This window comes from Hydra vulgaris, chromosome 03 (genome assembly GCF_038396675.1).
Source record: "Hydra vulgaris chromosome 03, alternate assembly HydraT2T_AEP".
Classification (NCBI taxonomy): Eukaryota; Metazoa; Cnidaria; class Hydrozoa; order Anthoathecata; family Hydridae; genus Hydra; species Hydra vulgaris.
The window spans coordinates 64,512,948-64,540,447 of record NC_088922.1 but is presented as its reverse complement, the minus strand read 5'-3'; the positions used below and the strand labels follow the sequence as shown (position 1 = coordinate 64,540,447).

The 27,500-nt window shown below is 25.9% G+C and overlaps 1 protein-coding gene across 1 annotated transcript in view; it reads right to left on the bottom strand.

The window, feature by feature from the left end:
• The window catches only part of LOC100197635 (synapse-associated protein 1), a 44,932-nt gene extending 18,936 nt beyond the window's left edge, over nucleotides 1–25,996 (bottom strand). The window contains exons 1-4 of the mRNA XM_065793988.1: nucleotides 25,581–25,996; nucleotides 13,300–13,379; nucleotides 1,935–2,001; nucleotides 963–1,036 (exon numbers count right to left, since the gene is read on the bottom strand). Coding sequence (XP_065650060.1) covers nucleotides 963–1,036; nucleotides 1,935–2,001; nucleotides 13,300–13,379; nucleotides 25,581–25,731 — 372 coding nt within the window. The 5' untranslated portion in view covers nucleotides 25,732–25,996. The remainder of the gene's footprint in view (nucleotides 1–962; nucleotides 1,037–1,934; nucleotides 2,002–13,299; nucleotides 13,380–25,580) is intronic.
• Between the last annotated feature and the right edge of the window lie 1,504 nt (nucleotides 25,997–27,500).

The following is a 27,500-nucleotide window of genomic DNA, read 5'->3' as shown; positions in this document are numbered from 1 at the left end:
GATTTAAAACATAAAATTAATATAATGACTTACTTTGTCTGCTCTGCATACAATTTAATTTCTTAATGTTAATATTTCATTTTAAAAAAATTTTTTAATGCATTTGCAGCAGCCTAAGCCTACTAAAATTTAAATTTTTTGAATTTATAACAATGAAAGTACACAATGCTGCCATCTATAGTAAAAGTTCTTCTAAATTCGAAATTCTAAAAATTTCAAAAAAAAACTTTTGTTTTGTTTTTATATTATGTATTTATTCCGTTTTAAAAATTTTAATTTTTATTACTAAAAACTGTTGTATTATACTACTGAGGATGACAAATTTGTTGTTGAAAAACGTTTTTAGTAATAAAAATTAAAATTTTTAGAACGGAACGGAATACATAATATAAAAACAAAACAAAAGTTTTTTTTGAAATTTTTATAAAAACAGTTCTAAATAACTTCAAAAATAAAATAAGAATTAAATAATCGAAATTCTAAATTCGAAAAATCCGCAACTTGCGTTTTTGAATTCCAGATTTTTAAAAATTCAAAATATGACGGAATTTCGGAATTCCGAAATTCCGAAATCCGGATTTGGATTCACTAGTTAGAAGAACTGTTTAGTATTTATAAAGTTGCATTATATTTTGTTTAAAAGAAGAAGCAGAAAGCAAGCAAATATTAAAATTTGTTCTAAAATTTTGAAATTGAGAAGGATGGGATCAAAAAGTAGTAGTAGAAAATGTAACTGTTAATAAGTGAGTTCACAGATGGTTTTTTGAATACTTATTTATTAGACTCAGAAAACTTATTAATTACATTGTTGTATTATTAAATATATTTAAGTATCTAACAATGAGTTGATCAATCTCTTTAATTTAAGTATCTAACAATAAAAATTATTAAATAATTTTTTAACATTTTTAGTAATAAAATATACTAAAAGAAAAATAAACCACACTAAAACAGTAACTAACTGAAGATAGAGCCATAATTTGTCTTTTGAGTAATTCTTCTTCATGGTATCCACACCAAGGTGCAATAGCATCACCTAAAACATATCACTTGTAATAATAAAATCAATCCAATAAAAATTGCAATATTATCTGCATGCATGACTACTAGGACATAATAAACAAAACAATGGTTTTAAAAAGAAGCATTTATACAAAAACAACCTTATTACGAGAAAAAAATTATAAAAAAAAGGTTATTTCTTTTCTTTTAATAAGACTTTTTTCTTGCCTGATTCTTTAAAGTTATTTCTTATTTTACCATAAAAAATACACTCACATTTCTTTTTTATAATCACTTTACCATTTTATCAAAATGATCAACATGTTTCACAAGAATGAAAAAAAAGAATTAATTACTAGAGCCAAGAGATCAATTGAAAGAAAAATGCAAACAGTTCTGGTTTTCTGCTATTCTTTGGAGAATTATTAACATTTACTTATTTTTTAGTCACTAGAATTATGACTTTTAAAAAAATGATTAGATCTAATGGCAATTTTTTAAATGGTTTTTCCACAAATAGAAAATTATATCATTGTTAGAATAAGAAACCTACTACTCAGTAATATTACGGTAACTCATCAATAATTCTATTATTAAATTTTTTTTTAAATAATAATATTAAAACAGAAGTGTTTCCTAAAAAACAACACCTAATAGTTGAAACCATTTTTCAATCTGAGACGTTAAAAGTCATTGTACTGCAAAGATAAACTACTTTCTAGCTTGACTTAAAGTTTGTTACGATAGGCATGTTTCTCAATTTTAAAAATTAGGTTATTTTCATTACTATTATTATATAATAATAGCAATAATAACAATAAGTATTAAAAATACCAAACTAAAAATTTATTATTATATATAGGTAATAATAATATAACAATAACTGAGAAATAAATATTGGACATATAAAAACAAAAAATAAAATATTAAACCTATTCTACGGTCTTCATTTTGCTGAATAAATTTTTCATTTTCTCGTACAAAATCTCCAACAATTGTCTAAAAATTTTATACTGTACAAAAAAAAAATTAATAATATAGAAAAACCTGTTTACATTAATCAAGTAATTTCTAATAATCATATATTATTTACTATTTATTTAATGATATTATACAAGGCATTCCAAATACCTTTTTTTGTCTGATTACAATCATAAATTGACAAAATAAAAAAGAAGACACAATTGTTATTGTCAATATAGTTTACAACAACAGTAGTGTTGCGAATATAGTCTACAACAACAATATAGTGAATATAGTCAACAAAAATTGCAATAAAAAAATAAAAAATGCAAAAATACTTATTTATTGAACTTTATAGAAACAATGTATTATCAAGGATTCGTCAAACACAGGGTTGGTATAACAAACAAGGCTCACATAAAATGTAAAAATTTTTCTCATAACTGTCATTTTACATCTTTGCTTAGGAGGGCAATATACCTCAATATTGATTTCTGATATAAACCATGCCATTTTAATTAAAATATCTGGATTTTTTTATTATAACGGTATTGTTTTTTTGCTGCCAAAAAATTATTTAATTTGTGTTTAAACTCAAATACCGTTTATTACGCAGAGCAGCATTTATAACCTTATTATAAATGCTTATTATAAACAAATATAGAATTCATATGTTATTTAGATTCCTAGTAATTCAAAATTATTTTTATATTCAAAATCAGATTATAATTACTCATTTTATTTATGTTTAATTGTTATTGTTTTTATTTGATCAAATCAAAAAATATATTCTTAAGAAAACAACGCTTTTATTTACCAAATCAAAAATTGATAACAATTTATTTTAAATACTTATCAAAGTTTTGTAAAGGTTTCTACTTTACTTTTTTTTTTACTTCTACTTTCTACTTTTCTCTAAAGATTATCTAATTAGTTATACTTTTTGTGTGAGACTAGTCTTTAAATAAAAAAGACAATCTTTGAACCTGACTTTGCTTTTGAATCTGAGAGAAGACAAGCTTTGAACTCCATTGACTGATAGATGTCTTCTTTTGATAGCGCATAAGATTTATTGAATTTATTGAATCTCATCTAAGTATTTTAGAAAATACTGTACAACAACACTTGAAAAACGAAAGATTAATAGTGTATTATAAAGCGTACTATAGAAACAATAAAATAAGGTGGCAAAAGCTTGATGTTTTCAGGGGATTTTTTGGATTGGGACACTCTATTACATTTAGGTAATAATAAAAAAATTCTTGATGATAATTTGTTAGTTTCTGTAAATAAAAGTTCTACACTGGATACTTCAACACACATCAAAACTTCTCAAAACATGGTTTAAAACAAATAAAATCACTGTATTGCAATGGCTCGGAATCTCCTGAACTAAATTCTATTTAGAACTTATGAAAGCAACCTAATGATTAAGTCTAAAATGCAGAAGAAGAATATATATATTAAAAAAAGTTCTTGCAAAACAGAAATTACCTGACATTACTAGCGTAGCTGCTTTAATAATAAACAATTTCTTCTTTTAACTATCTCAGCTTACAGTCTTTATCCAACTCATACAAGTCTCCTTTTCCCTTGTCCATTTTTATCGCAAGTTACTATTATTTATCATTATCATAAATCTAAATAATCAAGTTTGTATCTTATATTTGAAAAGATTATAAAAGCAACAACCCACTGTCTAATATTAAAACGTAAGTAAGAATACTTTGTATAATGTATTTTTTATATTGTAAATATAAACTATATATATACATGCATATATATATACATACATATATATATATATATATATATATATATATATATATATATATATATATATATATATATATATTTATATATATATATATATTTATATATATATATATATATATATTTATATATATATATTATATATATATATATATATATATATATATATATATATATATATATATATCACAGCCATCTATAATAACAGGCCTTCACATCGAAGAATAAAGCTGTTTGACTGAAGGCATATTTATGTGTTTACATTTTTATCTTCTACCTTTAGACTAAAGATGGTGTTCGCGCTTTTTTAATAAATCTTTCAAATTTGATTGGTTTATAAATTAGATATATATTAGAACTTCAAATTGTAAAAGTTAACATTGTAAGATGATAATATTATCAAACTAACGATCAGAGATTTTAATAGATAAGGTGCCTTTAAAATGCTGTGTATCTCTTTGCAAATCAAACTATCACTCAACTACAATTAAAATATCAATTTATAAATTCCCAAAGAATCCACAGAAGAGAAAAAGATATAGTGATGCTATCCCAAGAACAGATCTTATTGTTTCAGACTATACAGCAGTATGTTGACTGCATTGGTCAGGTAAAACCTTTTGAAAGCAATTATGGGAAACAATGGCCATTAAACCCAATCTGTTTTTAAAAATATTCTGCCTAGTTGTTTACCCCCATCAGCAATTAAAGCTAGAAAAACTGTAACTTCAAGTGGTTTTCAAAATATTTTACCAGACAAGTTAAATCTTTTTCTAAAAGAGGATGAACTTATATTTGATATTTAACAATATTTAACCTTTGTTAAGTCAAAATAACGATGTTATTGTTTTCCAGCTTAATGAAAAAAGTTTACACATACAATCAAAAATGTACAAACTTGGTGTTCCATTATTTCTTTAAGAAATTTTCGATGATTATTCATTTGTAGCTTACCATAATGGCACAACCTGTAAAGTCTCATCTTTAACTGTAAATAAATTAAAATTAATAAAAAAAACCTAGCTTTACTTGAAGGAGTTAGATTTTTAAAGATTAAAGAAAGTTCACATCAGTTAAATATTCTATTTGAGCACCTTAATGCTATAAGAAAAGTTAATGTATGTAAAGTTTTATATACTCCAAATATTATAGGTAGAGCATATGAGTATTTTGCTATGCAATGAAGTTTATACAATTGTTTGTGTATCGACTACATATTGCCAAGTATACAGACTTTAGCATGATTGACTTCAAAAATAAGCTATATAAATAATGGAGGACCTAAATTTCATAAATAGTATTTTTATGAATTAAGATCCATTGAAAAGAATTAAAATAGTTTTAATTGATGAAGTTCATGTCAAAACTTCATTACTATACCAAAGAGGTGCTTTGTTTGGACATGCAATAAACTACCCTTAAAAATTTGCTAAAACTATATTATTATTTATGATTTATCTTTTAAGAGGCCTGGAATTTATATGTAGAGCTTAACCTGTTGCAAATCTTTCCTATGAATTTCAATTTATTCAATGTCAAAAACTGTTGATAAATAATATTGATATTAGTAAGACACTAGCAATAATTACTGATGGTAACCATGTAAATCAACCATATTTTAAAATGTTTAAAACAGTTAATAGTAAACCATGGTTAACAACATCAGGTATATATTTATTATATGATTATGTACGTCTCTTAAAATCTATATAGAACAATTGATTTATAGAAAAGACTGGTGAGCTTCAATTTTTTCACAATGGAGAACTGGCTTTGGCTAAGTGGAGTGATTTGGAAACTTTATATAAAAATGAATGCAAAAAAAAATTATATAAAAATGAATGCGTCTTTTTAAACTTACTCTTATCTTACAGCTAAATTTATCCAAAACCAATAGAAAAATGATCTGCAAAGTTTTGTTTATCTATTTTTTGAGAAAAAACAGTAGCTGTCATAAGAACGCATCCAGAGATTCAAAATAAAGCATTTGAAGGTACTGCTGTATTTATTGATCTTGAAAGCTCAGTTAATAAATCTATATTAGTGGCTCTAGTTTACATAGCCAGCTATGGGCAAAAAAGCAAAATAAAAATTTATGATGATGCAGCCATATTTATTATTATAATAAATATGCAAGTTATCTGAATAGCCTAAACAGAGGCAGAAATTCTTTCTGATACTCTTGTCCAATTGTCAATATTTTGCTTATTTTTTTCAAAGTGCTACTGGCTCTTTATGCAGAACATTTTGTGTTACTCAGTTTTAGTTCATAGCAGCGAAATATAAATTTAAAATCATAAAAAAACAATACAGAATATATTCTAATATTTTGCTAAAGAACTACACACTTATTATCACTCCCAGCAGTAGCAAAGAATCTAAAACAAAAATACTAAAGCTATCGTAATTTATGTGAAAATTAGTTTTGTAATTTATTATGCTACTTCCTTGTTATATATTTTATTTTCCTTTGTAGCCTTTATGTCTCTCAATATATTTGAGTTTTTAAATATTCACCCTCTTGAGATATATTGATAAAACTTTTTTTTGTGCGAATCGATTTTTGTAGGTGTTTTTCATTGTTGGTGATTTTCATTGTAATCTTTTTTTTTTAGTTATGTTCTATAAGCAAAAAAAATACAGCTATCTTTGTAATATATAATTAAACACATTGATATTATTGATGAAATTTAAAATACAAAAAATGTAATTATTTTTTAACAGTTTTTTGGTTTTCTTTTTATATTTATATTTTTATTAGGGATTTTTATTAGAAAACATAGATTACCATTACACCTTACCTCATATGAAAATATATCAATAAAAGTAATGAAAGTTTAATCAGCCTTAAGTTTTTATGGTGTTTTGTGTGATGTCAAGGCCTGTTATTATAGGGACTGGGACAGTTGCAGAACTCTAAACGCAACTGCAACTGGGACAGTTGCAACTTGCAACTGGGACAGTTGCAGAACTCTAAAAGTTATAAATTATATAACTTTTAGAGTTCTGCAACTGTCCCAGTTAATTTGTTGTGTACAATGTCTCATGTATGTGACTAATGCAGATTGTTCTGTTTTATTTCCTATTGTACTATTTTTGTGTTGTTGCATGCATGTTTTTATTCGCATTTTTTTTTCACCTATATACTTTTTGCTACAATGACATTTAATAAGGTAGACTCCTGGGTGGCTGTTCAGTTGTAGTTTGGATTTATTTTTTGATGTTAATATTGCCTCAAGGTTTAGGTTTGATTTTAAGACCGTTTTATATCCTGCCTTCCTAAACACCTTACGTAATTTGGGAGACAATATTGGTACCCAAGGTAATGAAATCATTAGATATGTACTGGTGATGTTTTCGATGTTTTTAGTAGTCACATGTGATTTTTTGTTCTTTCGTTTTATTTCTTTTATGATTTTTATGAGATTAGACTGTTTGTAGCTATTTTCGACAAATACTTGAATAAGGAATTTCAGTTCGTTTTCTATATGTTTTGGACTGCATACATTAAATGCTCTATTTACGAAACCCTTGAATATTTCATTCAAAATTTGTGGGTCATAGTTTGATGTTGCCTTAACTTGAATGTTAGTAATTGCGTTTTTTCTGTGCATTTTAAATTCATATTTACCTTTTTTGTTACTTATTATGCATATGTCTAGGAAATTTAGAGTTTTTTTTGTCATTTTCAAATTTGATAGTATATTGTATTTTTGGATGCTGTTGATTAAGTATTGTCATAAATTGATCAGCCTGGGACTCTAGCATAACTGCCATCTATGTATCTATAAAATAACTTTAAATCAATAACTGGGTTGGTTTTCAGTGCTGTATTAAGTGCTCTTTTTTCAAGATGTTGAAGAAAAGTAAACAAAAAAAAAAATCTTTTGAAGACGCTGGACACAACAATCCAGCAAAAATTTCTTTTAAAAAATAAATTGAGACAAACTCGTATTTATTGATGTTTATAAAATAATAATATAAATATATATCTACTATTATTTATGTAAGCATTTGCTCACTTTTTGTGCTTATCAAAATTGATACAGCTTTTTTAGAAAAAGAAGAAAAAACGAAGAATAATAAATAAAAAGATTGCTGCCCCATGCCGAACCCTCAGTCAATGTAGCAGCACTCTGAAGCGAGTCAGGCTATTTGTCAGCCAATGAATGTATAAAAGGGCCCGGCAGCAGGCTAATTCAGTATGACTTCACACTGCTCATCTAAGTCAGCAGTAAAAGATAAGGTTTAACTGATGTTGGCATTTTAGAAATTAGCTTATAGGCCAAGCCACTACTTGTGCATAGGGGCAGCTTATAAATGCAAATTACATACCTAATACTAAAATATTACCATTAAATATACATACGTTAAACCTTATTATTACAATTGGCCTTATTCATTGGTACATTACTAATATATATATATATATATATATATATATAAATATACATATATATATATATATATAAAACATATATATGTATATATATAAAACATATATATGTATAATATATATATAACATATATATGTTTTATATATATATATATATATATATATATATATACATATATATACATATATATATATATATATATATATATATATATATATATATATATATATATATATATATATGTATATATGTATATATATATATATATATATATATATATATATATATATATATATATATATATATATATATATATATATATATATATATATGCTGTTTCAATAGTATTAGTGGACCGCAATCGGAAATAATAAAGAAAAACCTTATCATTCTTTTTAAAGAAAAATTCAAACTAAATATAACAATAAATTCAATTTAAAAATTGTTAACTTTCCTGACATTTTGCTCAACTTGTCTGACAATTCTTATCAGCCATATAGAAAAGCAGGCGACATCCCATTATATATCAATGTTAATTCGAACCATCCTCCAAACATTCTTTAAGCTATTCCCTCAATGATATCTAATTGTATAAGAAGTATATCTTCAAGTAATGAAGTTTTTAATCGAGCCGCTACTTTTTACAACAGTGCCCTCAAGTCTAGTGAATTTAAAGAAAACATTACTGCATTTGCCAATGATTCTATAAAAGTTGCAAAATCACGTGCACGAAATATTATTTGGTTTAACCCTCCGTTTTCAATTAATGTCAAGACAAACGTAGCCAAACTTTTCTTAAATTTAATCGATAGAAACTTCTTAAAATCTCATAAATTCCATAAGCTGTTTAATCGAAACAACCTGAAGGTTATCTATAGCTGTCTTCCCAATATTTGTAACATCATCACTTCACATAACAATAAAATTTTATCAAATTCTTCAAACCTTAATGCTCCAACGTGCAACTGCTGACAGATTAATTTATGTCCACTTAATGAAAAATGTTTAACTAAAAATGTCATCTATTTATGTAATGTTAAGACAAATCCGCAAGATGAAGGCAGATATTATATTGGGGTTACAGAAAAAACTTTTAAAGATCGCCTTTACAAGCACAATAATTCCTTTCGTTATGAAAGTGGGTCAAACTCTACTGAACTTTCTAAATTTGTGTGGAGTGTTAAAAAGAAAGGTTTAAATCCTGTCCTTTTGTGGAAAATTTTAGACCAGGCTGAACCGTTTAAACCTGGTGGTAAGTCATGTAATTTATGCTTGATGGAAAAATATCATATAATTTCATCCCCATTGCCTTTACTAAATAAGCCAAACGAACTTGCGTCTAAGTGTCGCCATGAAAACAAATATATGATGAATAACTTTAATGTCATCAAAGAAGACACTCCTCTGTATTTTTAATATATTTTTTTTGACGTTGTTTTTTTGAGATATGTAACATCTGATGATCGCTATTTGCGTGAAACTCTGAGTAATGTTTTAAATAAATCGAGTGTTATAATTATTTAGTTTTTTTTTCTATATATATATATATATATATATATATATATATATATATATATATATATATATATATATATATATATATATATATATATATATATATATGTATAATATACTTAAGAACACATTTTTTATTTGGTACAAATTTAAAACACATATAAAATGAGTAGTTTTATTCTGATTTTGAATATATAAACATTTGTAAATTTTACTAGGAGTCAACAAAGTTTTTATATTTGTGAAAGTTATAAAGGCCACACTGTATAACAAACAATTTTTACCAACTTAAAACATAAATTATACAATTTTTTAAATTTTTTAAACATGTTGAACTTTGAGTTTATTCTTAAAAACTACAACTACATTCAGTAAGCATTACTTACAAAATGACATCAGATTGGGATATATTGATTGATTGATTACAGAATATGGTAACTTTTATTTGGTAACTTGTTACTTTCATTTGTAGTGATTGAGATTATTTTTATGTTTAAAAAACAAAAATTAATTAGTTGTATAGTTTAAGTATAGTTTAGTATAGTTTAGTATATAAACTGTATAGTTTAAGTATACCATAAAGCTAAATAAAAATTTATTTAGTTTGATATAAATAATTAAGAATAAAAACATTTAAAATATCCAGAGCTCTCTTTTGTTTGCTAATTCAAAAGTAAAAAGCTCACATTTTAATTTTGTTAATGACTTTTAAATTATGGTAGTGGTACCTTGGCTCATGAAATTCTTAACATTGTCACTCTAATGATAGTGTTAAAACTCTGAATTTAACAATGATAATTAAAATAGTCAATAAAAAAAGGTTATCATCGTATCTAAGGTGAAGAACTCTAAATAGTCTTGAGACTATTTTGAGTAGGGGTGACCAAAACCGGATATCCTGATAAATTTGGATTCGGATTTTAGCAAAAACCGGACCAGATATCCGGTTTTGCTAACTATGGGTGACTGTGGTTTTGCTAACTATGGGTGATTATGGGTGACTATGGTTTTGCTAACTATGGGTGAGCTTTTTGCTCAACCATAGTTGAAAGTTCTAACCCAAAACCGGTTATCCGGTCCGGTTTGTTAAAATTCCAATCACATTTTAGATTTAGATTTTATCGGATCTTCTTAACTTGTTGCATGGTTTTTGTTTTGTCTCTTTTATATTACTAGGCAAATCATTCATTATCTCCTAATGAGGGTACAGTTCTAAAACATAGTTTAATAGTTCTAGGCAACATTTGAAGCCATTTGTAACAGCTCAGAGTTTATAAATAGTAAACAGGCAATTGCTTGGACTGTTAGATAGTGCACTGAGAACTATCTGTGCTTTGAGTCAAGTTCTGTAACAAATTCAAAAATTACTAAAGTACCAAAAACTATAAAACACAAAAAACCATTGTCATCACCAAGTTCTCTATCATTCACTAATATTCGAGATCTTCAAAGTATCTTTTCTTCTGTTGAGTCTTACCCATTGCAAAATTCTCAGTGGCGGGTAAACTTAAACTCAAAGAAAACTCTTTTTTTTTTTTCAGTTTTTCAGTTTCATTTTTCAGTTTCAATTTTATTCAGCTAATCATTATTGCAACAATCTAGATCTTCCTATAGTTATGAACAGTAATGCACTTAAGGAGTTATCTACCCTTCACCTTCTAGGATTAACTCTTACTTCCGATCTTTCTTGGAAACCATACTTCGAATCCATTGCAAAATTAGCATCAACAAAGGTTGCATCTCTTTATTGTGCTCACCACTTTCTTACTCCAGACTCTTTATCTCTTTAAATTCTTTGTATGGAATATTGTTGCCACATCTGGAGAGAATATTTGAATCATTCTCTTTCTCTTTTAGATAAGGTGCAAAAACGCATTGTAAACATAGTTAGACCTCCTCTTGCAGCCAACCTCCAACCATTATCACCAGGGTTCTCCGTTTAGTCAGCACTTTTGCCCATGTTTTTTTTAAAACTATTTTAACTAGTATTAAAGCATTCTTTTTGCTATTTTAATTTAAATAGCAGGAAAAAAAGAATTTTTTAAATCGCGCAGGTTAATTTAAAAATGACCATGCTGCCAGCACTTTTTTGTGTGCTGACATTAAATTTCAAATGGAGAAGACTGTATTAGATCATCATGTTACTTCTCTTTTCTATAAATTCTACAATGGGCACTGCTCTAAAGTGCTAGCGTCTCTTGTGCTACAAGAGACGCTACAAGACCACTAAAAAATGTAGCAAAATACAAACAAACAAAAAAATGTAGCAAAATACAAACTTAAGTGTAAGGACATTTTACACATTGATGCAGAATAATTCCATACTCTAAAAATAATTACTTTCAGATTTATTTTTAGAGTACCAGACAATAAGCTCAATGGGAAAAATAAAGAATTTGCAAAAAAGATTCAAAGAAAAAAGTGAAACAAATTATAAAATGAGCAAGAAGTGAGCAAGAATAGATAAAGCCAAGGACATAGCATAAAGATTTTCTGTGAATAAAACAATAATACCTGTCAAAACATATTACTTGAGTTAACAGCAGTGAAGGAAACTAGGAGTAGGAAGACTTTGCTATAACATTCCATAAATTAACTGTGGATAAGAGCAGAAAAAGCTAGTTAAAAATTCTTTCATAATTTCATAATTCAATGGTATTAAATCTATTCTGCTCACTTTAAGTTTTAAAATGCCAACTTTAATCAATAAAAAAATTAAAAATAAAAATAATCACAAAAAAATTTTTTTTAATTCAGATTCACTCCTAACAAGGCTGCAAGCAACCACTATTAAGTTGGGAGTTACTAGAAAATAAAGAATAAAGCTAAAGAGCAAGGAAATGGTTAATAGAAGACTTGGAAAGTTGTAGAAAGTTGTAAATATCTTAGTTTTGTTGGAGTTGAAATTTACAAGTCACTGCAAGCCCTAATCTGTTACAAAAGTGAGATCAGATTTGAGCTTGTTCTAAATTCTGAGCGATCGAAAAGAAAAGATTTTTTGTCAAGACAGGAGTATAAAGTTGAGTCATCAGCAAATAGGGCCACTTTAGATGTAAGGTTGTCAAAAAGATCATTAATGTAAAAAAGAAACAAAACAGGACCAAGGTTAGAACCTTGAGGTATCACAGAAGTTAATAAAAAAGAGTAATGGCCTTCAAGGATGACTTTATTAAAGCGGTTAGAAAGAAAAGATTTGGTAATTTCAAAAACTTTTATGAAGCAAGCTTATGAAGAAGACTAGCATGTCAAACTTTATGATTCAAATACTATGACCAAATACTCAATACAGTCACATTGTGCACCGCAAACACAGACTAAATAATGTTAAAATTTTTGAATTAACAATATTTTTACTAAAGTTATGTTCCCTATTTAATTCAATTTACTTCTGATATTTAATATTGAAAAATTAAAATTTGTGATATTGATTTAAGTTTTTTGTCAACCATTTTGATGCTCTTTAATAATATTTTTTGTTTTCTAGTGACTCCCAACTTAAATGGTGATTCCTGCTTTTTTGGAAGTAAATTAGTTGATTTATCAGTTAATAGATTGATTAGTTGATTGGAAGTAAAAAAATTGATTATTATCAAATTTTTTTTTACATTAAATGTGATATATAAAAACTTTAAAAATTCTAAAAAATCACCTCTTCCAACTTGCTATCTACTGTTTCTTTCAATTTAACTGCTGTTTTTGCAGCAGCATCTGCAAATGTATAAAGATAACCTGGAAAAATAAATATTGTTTCAAATATTATATAAATTAATTTATTGAACTAGATTTTAATAATACATATAAGAATCAGTGTTTTTTAAAAGTGTGTATTTGCTCAAAATGTTTTGAGCAAATCCCCCTTTTAAAAAACACTGATTCATATGTCCAACCTTGCTAGTCTAAACATTAAACTGATCCAGTATTGGGTCAGGTAAGGTTGTTTAGTATTGGTTAGGCATTTTACCTAGAAAAAAGAAAATTCTAAAAACAACATTATAGAAACCTAAACTACACAGGGTGAAACCATGGACATAAAACCAGAAAAAAATATGCATGTGTCTATATATATATATATATATATATATATATATATATATATATATATATATATATATATATATATATATATATATATATATATATTTATAAAACCCCGTCCCGGCAAAATTTAGTGGTAATATTGCCGAAAATCAGTGTTTTTTTGTGAAAAAAACAATATTTATCATAAAAAGTGTAAAAAAAAGAAAAAAAAAAGGTCACCAATTTTTAATTTAGGCGGCACCCAAATACGGTTAGCGCTGCCGAAAATGATCTAAAACAACCCCTGTGTGTATATATATATATATATATATATACATATATATATATTTATATATATATATATATTATATATATATATATATATATATATATATATATATATATATAAATATATAATATATATACAGACTTATACAGAAGTAAGCCACTTTATGACCACGCAAATAATATTTTATTTTGACAATTTGACCACAATGTTTAACATTTCAAAAACGCTCTGAATATAAAAAAATTTTCATAAATAAATAAAATCAAAACTTTTATCTTAACTAATGTTTTTATATTAGCGAAACACTAATATAAAAACATTAGTTAAGATTAAAAATTTAAACAAAGTCACAAACTACTAATAATTATTTTTGTTTTAAGTATTAATGAAAAACAAAAAGTCGATGATGTCATCTACTAAAACTCTTCAGAATAAAACACACTTGAATAAATTATTAAGTCAGTAGATTGAGACTATATTATGCTGACTTTAGTATTAAGCAAAAAAATGCTGTCTAAATATTTTTTTATCATTCTCTTTAATATGAACACAACATGTCTCGGAGGTCTGGGATCCCTTTAAAGAAAGTGAAACATTACTGCTAATAAATTTTTTTCTAACTTTACAAAGGCTACACATTTAATTTAAACCTGGTACTTTTTTGGAAAAAGTTAGACCAGGTTGAACTTTAGAACAATAATAAAAAAATCGCAATGAAGCCCTTATATTGCAATGTTATTGATAATAATAGTTTGATAATTTAGTTTATAGCATAAGTTATACTAACATGCGTTGCAATATTATGAAAAAAAAAAGTTGTGGTTACATTTTATTATGGCTACTGTCGCTGTAAAGAGAAAAATGAACACAATTTAAATTAATTAAAGAAAAGTATGCTGCTTTAAGGGAAATTGGAGAAGGATTGTCAAAGTCTCAGGTTGCTATGAAATATAGCATTCCGAAAAATACGCTGTCAACATGGATCAAAAATAAAGAAAAAATTTTCAAATATATGAAGACGCAAGGGAACAAGTCAAAACATATTAGAATTAAAGAAGGAACATTTTCAAATTTAGATAATCTTGTTTTTAAATGGCTTTTAAATGTAAGGAGTAGAAACGTGGCAGTATCAGCAACAATTCTTAAAACGAAAGTCAGAGAGCTTGCTGAAAAAATTAATATAAATGGATTTCAAGTGTCTGATGGTTGGCTTGATCATTGGAAAAACAGATATAATGTTTCTTTCAAGACAGTGCGTGGAGAATGTAACTCTTGTACAGCTGAAATGACCACACCATGGAAGGAAACAACTTTCCCTACAATTTTATCCAGGTATAAAATTGATGAAATTTATAATGCAGATGAATTGGATTGTTATTTCGTATGCAACTTAATAAGTCACTAAATCTTCAATCTGAGACATATATATGCACAGCAGTAATAGGAAAATCAAAATCACCTCGCTGCTTCAAAGCAGTTAAGCACTTACCTTGCAGATACAGAAATCAAAATAAAAGCTGGGTGGATACCGTACTGTTTGAAGAGTGGATACGAGAAATTGATACAAAGTTTACAAACAAAAAGAATAAAATAGCATTCATAATAGATAACTGGTAAGCACACTCGACAGTTGATAATCTAAAATCTATTAAGCTCATTTTTTTACCACCAAATACCATATCTAAACAACTTCAACCAATGGATCAGAGAGTCATAAGCTCTTTGAAAGTTTATTACAGATCTTTGGCATTGCTAAGGCTGGTCGTAGCTACCAATAAAAGAAAATATCTTCCTGTTCTTTTGATTTTAGATGCTATGAAAATGCTTGATTTTGCATGGCAAAAAGTAAAAACGTTCACCATAATTAACTGTTTTGCAAAAGTAGGAATTTCCAAAGATCAGATAAATTTGCCCATTAGGATGAAGGCGACAACCCCTTTAAAGAGGTTTAAAATCAGATAGAAAAATTTGATAATTTTTACCCTCCAAGTAAAAAAGCTGAAGATGTTTTTTTTGCAAATCAAAACTTAATTAGCACAGAACCTTTACTTACAGATAAACAGTTGATAGAAGAAGTTAAAGATGCAGCGAATGAACATGATGCTAATGACGAGGAAGATAAGGATGATAATGCAATCGATCCAGTGCCCAAATGTTAGTGATATTCGGGAGGCATTGCAAATGTTGTATGACTATATGACCTTCAGTCTTACAGGTGAAGATTTTCAACAAAAGTTCAATGCAGTCTCAACTATATTCGATAGAGACGTTTCTTCAAAACTAAGACAGAGTGACATTAGAACATTTTTTAATTTTTAATGTATTTTTTTTACCTTTAAGATCAAAACTTTTGATAACTCAAATTGCTTTTAATTATTAGCAAAAGTTTGTGTAATAGAATGTTCTTATAACTCAAACATTTTAGGTCCCTTGGAGGTTCGAGATATCGAGAGTTCACTGTATGTATATATATATATATATATATATATATATATATATATATATATATATATATATATATGTATATATATAATATATATATATATACATAGGTAATATATATATATATACACATATATATATATATATATATATATATATATATATATATATATATATATATATATATATATATATATATACACACACATATATATATATGTATATGTATATGTATATATATATATATATATACATACATATATATGTATATATATGTGTATATATATGTGTGTATATATATATATATATATATATATATATATATATATATATATATATATATATATATATATATATATATATATATATATATATATATATATATATATATATATATATATATATATATATATATATATATATATATATATATTAGTAGTAGAAAATCACTTAACAAAAATTTTTTCCATTTAACACTGTGTTTCATCAACAAAGATTCATCAGAAATTTTTTTTTGTTGATGAAACACAGTGTTAAATCGAAAAAATTTTTAAGTGATTTTATACTACCAATATAATTGCTCTGTTCATTTAAGAACATTGAGCACTCTATTGTGTAGAATACTTTTTAAAGTTGTTTAAATATATATATATATATATATATATATATATATATATATATATATATATATATATATATATATATATATATATATATATATACATACACATATATATATTAAGGCAGGTCGATTTTGAAATTGAGTTATTGGACTGGTAGAGACAGGTGTATTACTGCAAATTAAAATATCACTTAGAGGAATTTTTGTATAACTGCTTAGTTTTTTGAGGAAAGCTAATTTTTCATGCATTTTAATGTATAAAAACAATGTTTTTGAAAAAGTTTCAAATACAAACAGCATTAAAAACAATGCTTTTAGAGAAAATATTTTTATAACTAATTAATTTTAAAATTAATACCAGTTATGAGTTATATGCTAATTATAACCAGTTAGGAGTTATATGCTAAAATTAATTTTAGCATATAACTCCTAACTGGTTGTCAGAAAGTTTTTCCGTATTTTGTTGACATAAAAAAAAAATTAAAATGCAAGACCAGAATTTTTTTTTTATTACTTGATAGACTGCCTGCCCCAACCAAATCCTCAGTAGATGTAGCAGCACTTCCTTGCGAGTCAGGCTATAAGATAGTCCATGTAGCAGCACTCTGTTGCAAGTCAGGCTATTTGTCAGTCGATGTAGCAGCACTCCTTTGCAAGTCAGGCTATAAGATAGTCGATGTAGCAACACTCCGCGCATGATTTACAGTAAAAAAATAAAAATAAAAACATTGTTTATATTATTAAAAACATTCAGAGTGTTTTAAAAACATTCAGAACGTTTTTAAAAACATTCTGGTCAATTAAATTTGCGTTTTTGGGTTTTTTATAAAAAAACAATTTATTTGTAATTAAATTAATGGTTTTAACTTTCTGACAACACAGAAATGTTGGATGACAATTTATTTAATTTCTTCTCTAACAAACATTGCAAGACTGTTTTGCATTCCTTTAAAACTAAATTTTACATTTTACATTTTACTATTTTAAATTCCTTTAAAGCTAAATTTACATTTTCAAAATCATATTTAATTAAAAATCTTTAAAAAAAATCGTTAAAAACAATCACAGTTATTTAAAATAATCTAAAGTTGTGGTTAAATGCTTTTTTTTATAACTTAATATTTTTTGAATAAATGTCACATAAACTATATAAAAAAAATAATTTAAATATTCAAAAATAAAACAGTTTTTGCTTAACGTTAAACTGTTGAAGGCATACGCAAATCGCCATTTCGTACATAAAATGTGAGTTGTGTAAACTTCTTAACAAGGCCTGTGTTGTAATATTAAAAACACTTGTATTCAAATGCATTTATTCTGGTAAATCAAAAATGGTTAAAAATGTGATACAATGCTTGTTACATTAATTAGTTACTTAATTAGTTAATTAGTTGAAGATTCCTAAACCTATTCTTTACACACATCTTTTTCCCTTTTTAAAAATTTACTAAATTTTTCTTGCAAATAAAAATCGAAACTGGGTTTCTTAGTTATCTTACAAAAAAGACTACAAAAGAAACAAAGTTTTCTGATCACTTTTGTATTTCTTGAAATTAATGTTATATAAACTAATTTCTATATTTCTTTTTATCATTTTGCTGAAGTTTTCTCCATTATTTTTCATGGCGTAACAGTCTTTGTATATGGTTATTAGTCTCATCAGATAGTCCTGCAAACAAGCTGGATAATATATTTACTAAATCGATAATGATTCAGTTAACAGTTTTTAAGCTTTTTAATCCCTGTTGAGCCAAAGCATAACCCATCAACATTTGATTTAATATCATATTAATCAATCAATTGCAATATTTCTTTATATTGATTGTTACTAGGAAAAGAGAGTCAAGAAGGCCTAAACAACAAATGCGATACTTACCAGTTGTTCACATTTTATTTTTTTACTTTAATTGTCTTAAATATAGTTTTCCAATCAAAATAACTTAACATCAGAATGTAGATAAATGGACTATTTTAATACCATCTTGTGCAATGTTCTTTTTTCATTCTTCTAGCTGCAGTTGAGAAACTTGGTTTGATGACACCCATACCCACTCTTTTTTTTACATCCTAATATCATTGAAAGGATGATCCATTCTAAATTGCATTTCTGTACTTCTTAAATTTTAATGTTAATTATACCTTATTTAAATAAAAATTTATTTAAAATTTGGGTATAAATTGTGATATAAAATGCAAAAATACAAGTCAAATACAATGCTCTAAATTTAAGCTTAAAAATACAATGCTCTAAATTTAAGCTTAAATTTAGAGCATTTTAAATAAATTTATCAAACAGAATATAATCAGTATCTTATTTAAAAAAGTGAAAATTAGCGTAGTAAGTCCAAAAAAAATAAAAATTTAGTTAAATCAATATATATTATTGTTAAAATTATTTTAAAAACAACTACATTGAGCACAAACTTTGATTTTAGGACCATGGTACAAAAAAAACTATTTTTGTTAATTTTAGTGCCTGGCAAAAAACAACAATTGCATATTAAATAGACTAAGGCAGTAAAAAATCATTATGCTTTTTTGTTGAGGTTATTAAATTATTTCTTCTTTTTGTGATTGCTGGAAATATGAAAGAAAACTTTTATAAAATTAGGATGTTACTAATAAAGATCTTGATAATGTAATAAAGAGCAATCCAAGCAACTTGATTGATTATTAGACACTATAGCATTATTATATAAATACAAAGTATTATTTATATAAATACAAAAAATTTCAAATAATAGATGTGATAATACTTAAATAAACTTTATTTATTGTAAAAAGTTATGACTTATTTTGTTAAAATTTGAGTTATGTGACATTTGAGCAATTAAAAAACAATTCTAAAAGTATCAAGCTCGTTCAAGTTTATGTTCAAAAAAATTTCAAATAATAGTTTGTCTCTCTTGCTTGGAGTTATTTCAGAAAGATTTTTAACATTTTCAAAATAAATTAAATTTTTATTCAAGTAAGAGAAAACTTAGTGATTAAAAAAATATGATAAGAATACACCAATCGATTACTAAATCAATACTATAAAAATATACTTCAATTTTAATGCAAAAATTTGGTAAAATTTTTTTGTAAATTACAAAAAAAAAATATTATAACAAGAAAACCAGTTGTACCAAAAGATTGAATTCAAAATACCTTTATATTTATATCTTTGAATAAGAGAAAAAATTTTTATATTTATCTCTGTGAATAAGAGAAAAAAAGAGCATGCTTGTGACTTAAGTTTAAATGAATAATACTTTGATCTATTTTTGATCAAAGTATCATTCATTTTATCTATTTTCAACTGTAATTGGTCATTGCATAAATTATTTTAAAGTTTTTCAAAAAACAATTTTTTAACACAGGTATGCAATATATAATCATTTTCTTTTTTTATACTTAAATTATAACAATAAAAAGAAAATATTTATCTATATTGAGTAATTTTAATATAACTATATTGAAATATTCTTTAATGATGCATTATCATCATTTTGATCATTTACTAGTAACTTTTAAAACAACTAAAATAACTTTTTAAATGATAACAGTCAAATGCTACTTAGTTGTGAGTTAAAACATCAATGCATTTTTTTTTTTCTTTAATTTTCTCTTTAGAAATAAAGTAGGTATGCGGAAACCCGAATTTTACGGAACCGATATTGTGCTAAAATTCTGTGCCACAATTTTTGAAGTTGGCTTTTTGCCAGCGAAGTAGTAAGTAGTAGTTGTAAGAAGTTGTAGTTGCCAGCGAAGTCTTTTGTACTCTTTTTTTAAAGAATTTTATATTAATTATTAGACCTTTTTGAGAACTAGAATAGTTGCACTTGCCTAATGTATAGTTTTCGATTATACTAACAAAAGTTAGAAATGATTTATTTTTTTAGAAATGATTTATTTTTTTAAACTCTACATTATCTTAAGTTTACACATTTTCTATGCGCCTACTAAATTTTATTGAAAAATTTACATACAATCTCTATTTTTACCCACACTTTTAGTAACTAAAGTGTGTATATATATGTATATATATATATATATATATATATATATATATATATATATATATATATATATATATATATATATATATATATATATATATATATATATATATATATATATATATATATGTATATATATATATATATATGTATATATATATATATATATGTATATATATATATATATATATGTATATATATATATATATGTATATATATATATATATATATGTAGTGAACGAAAACTTTCAGCTTCGGCCCAAATTTCGGCCGAAACCAAAATTACTGCTTCAACAATTTTTTTACTTTTCCTATTTCGGCCGAAATTTCGGTTCAAACTGCAACTAAAATGAACCGAAACTTTTATAAGATTTTTTTTAAGTTTTAATTTAGAGTGGGATCATGACGATTTCCTAATTGTGATCGTTTGTTAGTAAACCAATTTTTATTTATAACAATTGTAGAAATTTTAATTGAAATCACGTTACATAATAGTTTTAAGTTACTAATCTCAAATCATTCTTAAAATGAATTAACATTTAAGTAAGGCAACCCAAACCAATAGTTTCATCAAAAGTTTCTCAGTACTAAAATTTTACAATAGAAAATAATCGATAAAAAACTGGTTTATGAAATCATTTTACCGTGGCATCTAGTGATTTCAAATACGGAACTTGCAACAACTGCAATTTGAAAATATCTTGTGGATCGCACAATCCAAAACTTCAATCACTAAGCGGACTTTCATCACATTTAAGAAGTCTGAAAAAGCTGAAAAAACTGAAAAAGCAATACTCATAAAAACTGAAAAAAAGCAATACTCATCAAAACTGAAAAAACTGAAAAAGCAATACTCATAACTACCGGCAGTCCTGAAAATATACCAACTTCAGATCAAGTTGAGTCTATTACAATTAAAAAAAGAACAATACCCTTATTTGACACCAGAACAAAACGGCAGAGGGCTGAAATGTTGCAATTTGCAATGCCTGGTTGGGTTGACAATATCTCAAAAATTGATTCAAACTCCAAAGAAGGTCTGAAGTTTCATAGATTTATATTAGAAAACAACATTAAAAGCAAAGTTTGGTTTGGCAAAAGTAGCAAAGAGATTCTTTAGACCTCCACCAACACCTACCAAAGTAAAAAGGTTGTTTTTAACTGCTGGAGACATTCTTTCAAATGAAAGAAACAAACTTTTGCCAGAAAACAGGAAAAAAAATGTATTCCACAGAGAAAATACTTTAATTATTACCTTTAATTATTGAAATGTCTTGACATATTATAAATTTAAACTATGTTTCATGGTGATTGCTTAGATATATGTAAAATAGCTTTTTTTGCTTTAATTTGGTGATCATAAAAGGTTAAGGATTTTATACATTCTTCTACAAATTTCGGCTGCGGCTTCACTGAACCGAAATTTCGGTACTTTCGGTTTCAGCTCAAATTTCGGTTTCGGTCGATCACTATATATATATGCATATATATATATATATATATATATATATATATATATATATATATATATATATATATATATATATATATATGTATATATATATATATATATATATATATATATATATATATATATATATGTATATATATATGTATATATATATGTATATATATGTGTATATATATATATATATATATATATATATATATATATGTATATATATATATATATATATATATATATATATATATATATATATATATATATATATATATATATATAATGCATACGATTTAGATAAAATGAGTTCCACAAATGAAAAAATTGAAAGTTTTGTTGTTGGTTACAGTAAGGATTTGAAACTTTTAGCTTGTATTTTAATATAATATATCCCCTACGCATTATTAATTGTAATGCTTAAGTGGTACACATTAAAATAAGTATTTCTTAATATTACTCTAAATAGTTATATTATTAATATACTAAATAATAAAAACAATACTAATTATATTTACATTTTTTAAACAACTTTTAAATGTTAAAAAGAGTGCTAGAACAATTAGTTACTTTATTAATTAGATATTCTTTACTTTTTATTAACTCTTTATAAAAGATATAAACAGCCAAGATATATGTTAAACTAGTGACTTGCTATATGTCATAGTTTTAAAAAACTTAATCTTTATTAACTTTGTTTAGATGCAGATGGCAGTAGAATGGGAATGGGTCAGTAATCTTTTTTAGTTTTCATTATTATTTTACTTTTTTAAATATATTATTAATATAATCAACAATATACATAAAAATTAGTAATATATTGCAATACTGGATATTGAAAACAAATTTCCATTAATTTTTTACAGAAAACAACTAACCAGAATTTTCTTAAAATATACTATTAAATGATATAACTGTTAATTCGTGAATGTGTTTTACATTTTTATTCTGCTTTGATATGTATTCTGCTTTGATATGCTAATGTTTAGAGGGGTTTAAAGTATATGACACTTTTTAAAATAAGAGAATTTACAATATGATATCACCTCTATTATGTTACGTGTTATAACTTGTAAAAAAAAGGTACCATAGGCAGTGGGACTTGCAACAAAGGTACAACAAGTAGTTGAACTTGCAAAGAAAGGTACCGTAAGCAGTGGGACTTGCAAAACGGTACAGCAAGTAGTGGAACTTGCAAAGAAGGTACCGCGTGCAGTGAATCTTGCAAAAAGGTACAGCAAGTGGTGGAACTTGCAAAGAAAGGTACTGCATGCAGTGGGACTTGCAAAAAGGTATAGCAAGAGGTGGAACTTGCAAACTAAGGTACTGCAAAGGTTAGGGCTTGCAAAAAAAGTACTGGTGAAACTTGCAGAAAAAAGTACTGTAAGTTGTGAGACTTGCAATAAGGCACAAGAAGTATTGAAACAATTTTTTTGATAGACAGATAGCTCTGGCTTATCTTCATGTCGTGTCTATCATTAATAATGATTATTATATAGTTTTATTAATAGATTTTTATATCTTAATCATTAAATAAAAGCCAAGACACAAATTGATTAAAATGTTATTTTAAAAAAAGTTAAAAAAAAAAATTTCAGGTTGGAGGGGGTCACAAGCTCATTCCTCTGAAAAATGGATGACTATGATGCATCTTGTAAAGTTGTAAAAAGTGTTGTTAAATTAAAATCGATCATTTTAAATATAATATCATTTTAAATCTTTTTTTAAATCTAGTTATAAACTTAATTTTTTTTAAGGTTGGGAGGGAGGGGGAGAGGAGAGAACACACCCTTTTCTCCCCTTTTCAAGTTGACTGTGTGCTTTTAGTATACATTGTAAAGTAGTCAATATAATTTTTATTTTTTATGGTAGATTTATTTTCTTAAATACAATGAAATATTTTTGATAATAGGGTGTGTTAAACTACCACCTCCATATCCACTATACCATAAAAAGCCACCTTTTAATTGGCAGTGGTCTGAAAGAAAATTACAATAGCTGTTTCTATATAAAAATTACTAATTTGTCAAAAAAAAAAAAAAGCGCTCTTCTATAGAAAAAAATATGCAATTTTTGTGGTTAAGATTGTAGTTTAGCACCCCCTCTAGCCCCCTTGATATGCCTGGTGGGTAGAGATTATTGCAAATTTCTAGCCCATTGTTATATCTATCTTTTGATACAAAGTATCAAAAATGGGTACTTAAAACGTCATAACTTTTTTTAGAATAGTTTGATTTTTATAATTTTTTCAATTTTGAAATATTGAATTTATGCTCTTTCTAATGATATATAACAACCTAGATTTTGATCAATCTAAAAGTTTTAATTCACATACCTAAATAAAAAGACGCTAAATTTATAAAGGACTTATTTTTATTATTTTATTAAACTTGAAAATAATATTTATAGATCATATTTATTTTAGTAAAAATGTTAAAACAACTGTTGGGTCAAGGTTCAAGAAATTTTTACAAATACCTATTATATTTTGTTACATCCAAAAATTCTTTTGATAATTCTTAATTAGGCTACTTGCTAAATATTCTATTTATTTGTTTAGTTAAACTCTAAGAAATATATGTTTCTAATTCTCCCTGACTATTAAAAAAAATGAAAACTCTCTTAAAATTTGCAATCAGATATAAAATTTATACTTTAAAGACATTTAAAGCTGAAAAATTAAAAACAACTATTTAAATGCAATTTTGAGAATAACATTTATTGTTTTTCTCAAATAATTTGATTTTAAAAAGCATTAGAGCAAAGAGGAAGCAAATCCTGCTCAAATAGTAAGGAAATAATGATATTATTTTTAAAAAGAAAAATAATTTTAACAATTTGGGTACTACCAAAATGTTTATATGCCTTGCTAAAAACTACCAGTCAACCAGAAATAGATTTAACTAAAGAAAAAATGAGGTAAAAGATCTCATACAAGACACTAGAATGTTTGCCAAGTATAAACTTTGAATAAAAGACTTATGAGTTTTGACACACACAAAATAATGTTAACTATTATTATATATTACCATTATATATAAACAGTATCTACTATATTAACACACATAAAAGCATACTTAATGAATATATAAAAGCATACTTCCAAAATTTGATGCAACGTCTTTTATTTTATTTTCTTTCTTTTTTTCAGTTTCATTTCTAGGTTCCTCTGATTCTATTTGATCCACAGAACTGGTATTCTCTTTTTCATCATTATTACTGCCATCATGAACTCCTAGCCACTTCCACATAATTATGTCATATTGTAGTAAGCAGTATTAACTAGATTTAAAAATGCATAGAGATTAACGATAGCCTTATGCCATTTATAATTTTTTTAAATGCACTATTTTTAGAAAATATTTGTATACAGCCGTATCTGTTTGCGTTTCAGGTTATGGGATAAAAGTGTTGATAGACGAGATTGTAATAAGATCGCTTAATCTACTTTTTTTTTTAGACGAAGATTTTTGGTTTTTATGAAGTGCATAATGGTGCATTTATTTGATTCCAATTAGCAAATCACGTGGTGTCAGCCTCTAAAAAAAAATGAATTTAAAGGGTAATTGTAAAAAAATGGCATAAAATACGTCAAAATTCAGACAAGTCAGTCTCAATAAACTACGTCAATTGTTAAACTAGACAATTTATTAGAATACCGATTTATAAAATTGGTACACTAATAAAGGAACTTCATAAATCATCTTAACTACAATAAATTTAGCAGATGACACAAATTTACTTTAATCTAATAAACTTTTAATATGTTTATTACAAATAAGATAAAGGAAATTAAAGAAGTTTCTTTGAATTAGTTTAAACCAATTCAAAATTTTAAATATATAAAAAACCTAATGAGCACTCATCTTTCCATTTACAAAAAGATAGAAATATCCCCATATCAAGCCGGACCTTTTAATTGATAATATAATTTTAAAAAGAGAAACGGGGGTCTTAACCAGTGATAATATTTGATTTAAAAACGCTAAATACCAAAAGTTATGAAATCCATAACTCCATAACTCCATAAGCTATGAACTCCATAACTCAATAACATAAAAGTTATGAACGTCCATAAACTACGACACGCTATGGAGGAGGAAGGGGGGGTGAGGCGGTGTTTAGCGAAGACTCATACGGGACTTGTTACTAAAGAGTTACAAAGTTATGACAAGAAGGGAAGGGGGAGGGGGAGTATCAAAAACTACCGAAAGTTGAGTGACAGAACTTATGGACAACCTCGTAGAACAATTTTTAGATCCCCCGTACAACATTGGAAGTTCAAGTAAACAAATTTGCGCAAATGTTGAACAACATTTTTACATATTATAATTATTGTTTGTCAGTGGAGTTTGTACAGTGTCTTTATTAATCACTAAGGAATAATTATACAAAATGTATTAATTTACGATCATTTGTACTTATCCCACAAAAGATTTGTTTTAAAACACCATAGATGTTACGTAACAAAAATCAGTTTAGTTACTCGCGTTCCAATACTTTTCAAAGATTCTATATTAAAACTTTAGTTCAAATACATATGATATTGTGAAATTGTATATAAGGAAGTTGTAAAGTTGTAAACGGAATGCTTGAAGAGAGAAACATTTCCTTGTAAGGACTATCGACGTTAGTCGTCAAGTTATTCGAACTTGAAGTCGAAAGCATCACGTGAGAGCTTTATTTATTAAGCTCGGTTGAATTCATTCAAATTTGTCCCAATATCGAATTTGTGTAATCAAACTCAAAGTAATCAAACTTTTTCAAATTCAAATTTAAATTCAAATTACTCACATTTTTTCAAATTTTAATTTGGTTTTTTCAAATTTTTTCAAATTATTAACGAAAATACTCGAAATTTTTTTTTTTAGGTAAACTACCCAGTATAGGTTAAGGGTGGATTTTATGACTTGCAAAGAGTGGGGGTGGGAAGGTCTAACAGAAGAGGCGACTGAACAAGTGCAAATTTTATACTTGCAAATCTACATAAAGGCGAATGTTGTAACTGCGAACTGACGAA